At 49.0% G+C, this 6,749-nt stretch overlaps 1 protein-coding gene across 1 annotated transcript in view; it reads left to right on the top strand.

Moving 5' to 3' along the window:
• The window catches only part of CACNA1E (calcium channel, voltage-dependent, R type, alpha 1E subunit), a 340,306-nt gene that overhangs the window by 255,291 nt on the left and 78,266 nt on the right, over positions 1-6,749 (top strand). Inside the window, exons 10-14 of the mRNA XM_005880270.2 lie at positions 2,096-2,149; positions 2,701-2,790; positions 3,679-3,888; positions 4,599-4,711; positions 6,509-6,621. Of these exons, the coding sequence (XP_005880332.1) occupies positions 2,096-2,149; positions 2,701-2,790; positions 3,679-3,888; positions 4,599-4,711; positions 6,509-6,621 (580 nt within the window). The remainder of the gene's footprint in view (positions 1-2,095; positions 2,150-2,700; positions 2,791-3,678; positions 3,889-4,598; positions 4,712-6,508; positions 6,622-6,749) is intronic.

The raw sequence follows: 6,749 nt of genomic DNA, 5'->3' as shown, positions 1-6,749 counted from the left end.
AGAAACATCAATGATGAGAGAGAATCATTGATCGGCTGCCTCCTGCATGGCCCCCAGTGGGGATCGAGCTGGCAACCTAGGCATGTGCCCTTGACCGGAATCGAACCTGGGACCCTTCAGTCCTCAAGCCGATGCTCTATCCGCTGAGCCAAACCAGCTAGGGCTAACAAGTACCTATTTTAAAAGGGTGCTCTCAAACTGTACAGTCCAATGACTTTAAAACCCTCTTTGTCTGCATCAAGGAGCATTCCACCAATAACACTCAAAATGCTAACTTAGAATTTCACCGGAGGCTGTACTCAAAAGAGAAAGTTAAACATTAGGACCTGGTAGAATGGCCACCCTCCTGAGCTTCAAAATGCCCCCTCCCTGGGAAATACATTCATTATACGCTCTCAATTTTATATGCAGGTGGAATTGTGGTAATGACTTTACCCTTTTCTGCTTGCCCTTGAACTTGTTACAGGAGCTTAAATTATAAACCATCTTTTAATAGGGCCTGCTGCAAGCTTTCCCCCAGCAGCCAGAATCCTAGGCAATGGTTGCTTAGGTCTCCAAACTGGTCTACTGTAGGCCAAGTGAGGGTGGGGCCACATAGGGGGCTCCGAGTTCCACCAGACAGGGCCTATTTTGTTGGCAAGTTTGGAGGGATGCTGGTGAGGCTTATTCTAACAAGTATAGAAAATAGGATCTTGCCAATGGGGAGTACAGGGCTGCCCTGGGGGAGGCCAAGGGACTGTGTGGTGCTTTTCCAAACACCAACAACCAAATATGTTGTTCCAACACCAGTCAGTCCTGCCATTCTTCGACACCTGTCGGATACTCAACAATTCAGTTCCATTCTGACACTGAGTACTGCCTGGAGTTCATGCACACTCCACAGGTTAGGGACCAGCCACAAGCAGCGGCCCCCAATGACCTGCATTTCTGCCCCACTGACAACAAATTCAGAGGGGTCCGGGTTTGATAATTCACTAGAACAACTTCTGGAGCTCAGGAAAAACGATAATTACTACCAGCTTATTCTAAAGAATACAATTCAGGAACAGCCAAAATGAAGATACATACAGACCAAGGTGAGGGGCAGAGGTTGGGGGTGCACAGCGCTGCCGTCCTCTCTCCAGACAGGCCATCCTCTCAGGATCTTGGCGTGGCCACCAGCCCAGGAGCTCCCTGATGTTTAGGTTTTATGAAGGTTCCATCCCATTGGCATGACTGACTAATGCATCAGCCATTGGTATTCAATAATCTCTAGCCCCTCTCCCTTCCCAGGAGGTGGGAGAGGGATAGGGCTGTAAGTTATAACCCTCTAATCTTGGGGTTGGTTTTTCTAGTTACCAGCCCCCATTCTGGTGACTAGGCCTCCCACACAATGAGTCATCTCATTAGTGTACAGAAGACAGTAAATTCCAAGGGTTTTAAGAGTTCTGTGTCAGGAATAGATCGTGAACAAAATCCAATATCGCAAGGACATGTTCATGATGGGCCCAAGCATGGTCAGCTCAAGCTCTGCCCAAGGAAGGCAGGATGGAGTGGTGGGTGGTAGGCTGGGAGGAAGCCAGCCCTCCAGCCCTGCTCCTCTCCCTGAGTGCTGCTCCTCACGAAGTAGACAGGCCAACGCCCAAAGCGTGGCCTCGCCTCCTGAATGAGCCGGTAGATGTGAAGTTGCAGACAAGAGAAACTAAGGAAGCTCCCGTTGCTGGAGAAGGCTTAAGGGGTTAGGAAAGACAAGAACCTGGGCAGAAGAAAAACCAGAAACTGAAGTTTTCATTCCTCTCAATTTAAGGGGGTTTTAGTTAAAAAGGTCAGCTCTGCCCCTCATGAGCATCCTCCTGAAGGGGTGTGTTAGACACAGAGCTGGATTTTACCATCTTCCCCAAGCGCCCGCGCACCCAGAATGCCCCTCTGTTCTGATGTGTCTGGGGAGCTCTCTCCCTGACCTTGGCGGCTTTCTCTTGCTGATGCCTGTGAAGGACTGTGAACCCTTTGTTCCGTCTCTGTTGCGCTGGAGCCCAAGCCCTCCCTGAGGGATTTTCATTTTGCAAGATAATTTGCCATTTACAGATAATTGACTAAACCATTTGTTTCCATGTAGAGGAAGTCATGCTTGCTGAAGAAAATAAAAATGCTGGCACGTCAGCCTTGGAAGGTAAGGCTCCAACCAACTCCTCACTCCACTGGCATCGCCCCCTCTTATGCGTGGTGGTCTCTCTTGATCCAAAGAGGAGAGAGAAATAAAAGAAGGGCGCTCTGGGATTTGAAACCGAAGTCTCTCTGTCATAAAATCCTTCATGCTTTGAAAGGAAGGGAATTGAGTCACAAATTTTTAAATGCTTTTTAACGCAATGAAAGCCAAATGCAAGAGTTACTTTGGTTCCGGGGTGTGTCGTTGATAATGTGCAATAAAAAGCCCATCATGCAATCCATGGCATATAAGGGATCTTCTTTGAACATCAGTGGAGATCCTCTTGGGACCACTTTCATTCCCAGGAAGTGCCTCGCTGATGAGGAGCCAGTGCAGATAGGTGCCTCTGAGCACGGGAGTCTTGTCTCTATAGACGTTTGCAACTTCTGTGACCCTGGCTCAGCTGTTTAAGGGCAGTCGCCTGGGTCCCAGAGGCCTCTGGCCCACAATCCTCAGTTTTGAGCAGAATGACCCGGTTGTGCATGTCCTCACCTGCCTCCCCTGTCCTGGCGCAGTGCTTCGGAGGGCCACCATCAAGCGCAGCCGCACGGAGGTCATGACTCGAGACTCCAGCGACGAGCACTGTGTGGATATCTCCTCCGTGGGTGAGTGGGACCAGCTAGGTCTTCCCCTCTCTGAATCTCCCATCAAAACAAAGAGCCTGTCTTTTGAGAAGCACCACGAAGAGGAAGGGAACCCAAAGAATCCAGAACCCAGGAATGTGATTAGAGAAGGTGTGGGAATCTAATCTACAATGACTTAGAAAAAAATGGACATGGGGACCCTGTTCACATGAAACATGGGCTTAGAAAAATCCAGCCCAGATTCTTCACGTGAGCCCATGTGTCCATCGGCCGGTCCCTCCTGCGGGATAATGAAAACCCACTCAGATACGTTCAAAGGAGCTGAGGGCCTGTTGCTCCTAGTAACCCCCATTTGAGAACCTTCTTAACCGCAGTAGCACCCACCTCCTGCCGTCCCATCGTCCATGTGATATTTAAACAAATTCCTACTGAGAACCCTACAGCATGACGTGTTCAGTCCCAGGTTCTCTTAGAAATGCTGGCAGATGGCAGATATTTCCTCAAGAAAAAGGGAGGGGTCTTCATTCTTAAAAGCAGAAGAGGCGTACAGAGCTCACTGCTGTGTTCGGCTGCCCGTGGCAGAAAGATCACAGAGGCAGCGGAATGATTCCAGCCCCCGAAGTATATTGAAAAGGAAGGGCCAGAGAGAAGCCCAAACATAAACATGATATGATTAACTTTAAGATACCAGGTATATATGCCTTGTGTCCTCCTACCCAGGGAATCCTTTCTAGGACTGAGCGTGCCCAGAGGAAAAGCAGGGATCTCTACTGTGGAGACTCCTTATTACGGGTATCCCCAGGCCTGCAGCATGGTGGCCACCCAGCTGGGGGACCGACACTGTCCCCCTCGCCACAGAGGGTGATCGTTTTTGCAGCCTCATTCTCCCTCCCTGCTTCTCCCCCACAGGCACACCCCTCGCCCGAGCCAGCATCAAAAGCGCAAAGGTGGACGGGGCCTCCTATTTCCGGCACAAGGAAAGGCTTCTGCGCATCTCTGTCCGCCACATGGTGAAATCCCAGGTGTTTTACTGGATTGTGCTGAGCCTGGTGGCTCTCAACACCGCCTGCGTGGCCATCGTCCATCACAACCAGCCCCAGTGGCTCACCCACTTCCTCTGTGAGTGACCCGTGACTGCGGGCTCTCCAGGTGCAAGTGTCAGAGAGCCAGGATCGTGCCGGGCCTGGCAGTGCTTCTGTCCGCCCAGAGTTCTCCCCCTTCACGTTGTGAGGGAGGCCAGGGCTGTCTCCAAGGGACCATTCCAATCTGTCATTCGTTATTGAATCAGATAAACAAATCTTTGCTGAGGAGTCAACAGATGGCATTGCAATTCGGGTGCTGTAAGGCCTTCACTTAGTATTTTAAAGAGGATCAGTGGTGTAGGGAGGAAGCTCTTAGGGCAGTGGGTACCCCGAATAGACCACAAAGGGGATGTAAGGGTTAGTCACCTCTGGGTAAGGCTGCCACTGTGTGTGAGTGGGGCTCCAGGAGGCTGCCACGACTGGGCATGTGGGGGACCCTTCTGGCTCTCACATCGAAGCCATGGTAAAGCCCCGTCTTTCCGGGGAGCCACCTACCATTTAAAGGGCAGTGGCAAACCCACCTGTTGATGGAGAGCAAAGCCGACCTGGGGAGCACCTGGGGCTGCTGCTGGGTGAGAGCGAATTCTGACATCATTGGGTGTTGCCTGGTACTGACCTGCCCTGGTCATGACCCTCCTCACATGAGTGGGTCCTGCTCGTGTGGAGGGCACCTCTGCAGTTTTTGGGTTCGGGGGTGTGGGAGCCTGCCATCTAGGGAACAAATGCTCCTGCTTTTGATGCTTTCAGACTATGCAGAATTTCTGTTTCTGGGACTCTTCCTCTTGGAGATGTCCCTGAAGATGTACGGCATGGGGCCTCGCCTTTATTTTCACTCTTCCTTCAACTGCTTTGATTTTGGGGTAAGTGCTCAGGAGCCCTCCTGTCGATAAGCCACGGGTGGGACAAGCAGCTCCTCTCTTGCCCAGCTTGAAGCACTGAAATCAGAAATTATACCAGGGGACCAGATAAGGTTAGCTAACGGGGGCAGGAGTGAGTGAATCCTTGCCACACTGGGTTGGTTGGTTGGTTTTAAGCTTTATTTTTAATGTTTTCATGGCAGTGTAACACACACCATGGAGGGCACCCTTAAGTGTACAGCTCAGTGAATTTGACAAAGCTAGAGTTTTAAATCACTTAGTATCCTGGGGAATGCCTGAGAGGGGAGAGAAAAAACTTGATTCCAGAAGGTAGTTCAATAAAAAAGAGGAGCTTATATATTTGGAGTTTTTTTTAGTTCAGTTGCAGTTGGGAAAATTATCTAAATATACCCTCATACAGACATGCACATGGATGCGTACACACACACACACACACACACACACACACACACACACACACGTTAGAAATGTCGTCCACTGTCCACTTGCTAGATAATATGGATATATAACTGTGCACGTTCCTAACAGGATTCAGGTGCTTTCACATACACTGTGGTCCTCCATGGCTTTCAGGAGCCCTGTCCACTAGATTGCGTGTCAGGAGTTAGCCTGCCCATTCCCAGAGGACACGTGTCCCCAGTTCACATCGCCCGTTAGCAGCAGTGCTGGGTCCCAAAACTTTGGGTTCCTGATCCACTTCTCTTTCTGCCAAACCTACTTTTTTTTCTCCTGCCAAATTTTCATTTACGTGCTAAGGATTTTGAGCACTTGCCAATCTGCATTTTAACGTGGAACATATGTTTCTGGGTACGGGCAGTTTTCAGGCATCCCAGCCAGTGAAAGACCATTATAGTCTTGGTTTCTTTATCTACATATTTTCAGAATTGCTGTGAGGATGAATTTATCGGTTATTTCTCCTCATGCGATGTAGAGACTATAGAGTGGACAATCACTAGGTGCATAATTAAAACAAAAAACAAGTTCAGTTTTTAATTTGACATTGCTGCTTCCTACAGCAGTCAGATTCTCTGCCACCCAGTAGCAGTAGCGCCATCACATTAGGCCAGCCGTGGGCAAACTACGGCCCGCGGGCCGGATCCGGCCCATTTGAAATGAATAAAACTAAAAAAAAAAAAAAAGACCGTACCCTTTTATGTAATGATGTTTACTTTGAATTTATATTAGTTCACACAAACACTCTATCCATGCTTTTGTTCCGGCCCTCTGGTCCAGTTTAAGAACCCATTGTGCCCCTCGAGTCAAAAAGTTTGCCCACCCCTGCATTAGGCTGTGTGGGGCCTGAGGGACTGACAGATACTCTACACATGACTAAGCCGTTCTTGTGAGCACTAAATTCTAGAACAATGAGAGAATGTGGGCCCTCCCTGAGATTTTTATATTGGAATGCAACCTGTATTACTTCAAGTTTGGTTCCTTGCTTTGAGGACGACTCTTTTGTCTGTCTGCTCAAAGTGTTACAATGTAAGACAGTTATGGCTGTCAATTTTGTGCAGAATTGATCACTTGTAGTTTTCACCAAGGACAACAGCAGTCAGTAAACCAGCCCACAGTCTGCAGGACTAAAGTTAGCAAGGAGGGTGGAGAGCAGAGGGAAGAAGCGTCCTTTGGAAATAGATAGACCTGTTAGAGGCAGGCTGGGTGGGGAGGGGAGAGTTTTAATTTCACCCCAGCCCAATGAGTACTGTTGATTGCCGACTACCAGAATGTTCCTCTCCTCTCTTCCTCCTCCTGGTACTGTGGCTGGGTTTGCTTCTTTAGGTCACGGTGGGCAGTATCTTTGAAGTGGTCTGGGCCATCTTCAGACCTGGAACATCTTTTGGAATCAGTGTCTTGCGAGCTCTCCGGCTTCTAAGAATATTTAAAATAACCAAGTAAGTGATTAGAATCTGGACCCTTCCCAACCACCTTGGAGAGTGGAAGCTTCTCTCTGCCTTATTTTTTTTTTTAATTAAATCTTTATTGTTCAGGTTACATTTGTTCCTCTTTTTTTCCCCCCCCA

The sequence above is a fragment of the Myotis brandtii genome, unplaced genomic scaffold, assembly GCF_000412655.1.
Source record: "Myotis brandtii unplaced genomic scaffold, ASM41265v1 scaffold630, whole genome shotgun sequence".
NCBI lineage: Eukaryota > Metazoa > Chordata > Mammalia > Chiroptera > Vespertilionidae > Myotis > Myotis brandtii.
This window is presented reverse-complemented; position numbering and strand designations above follow the sequence as displayed.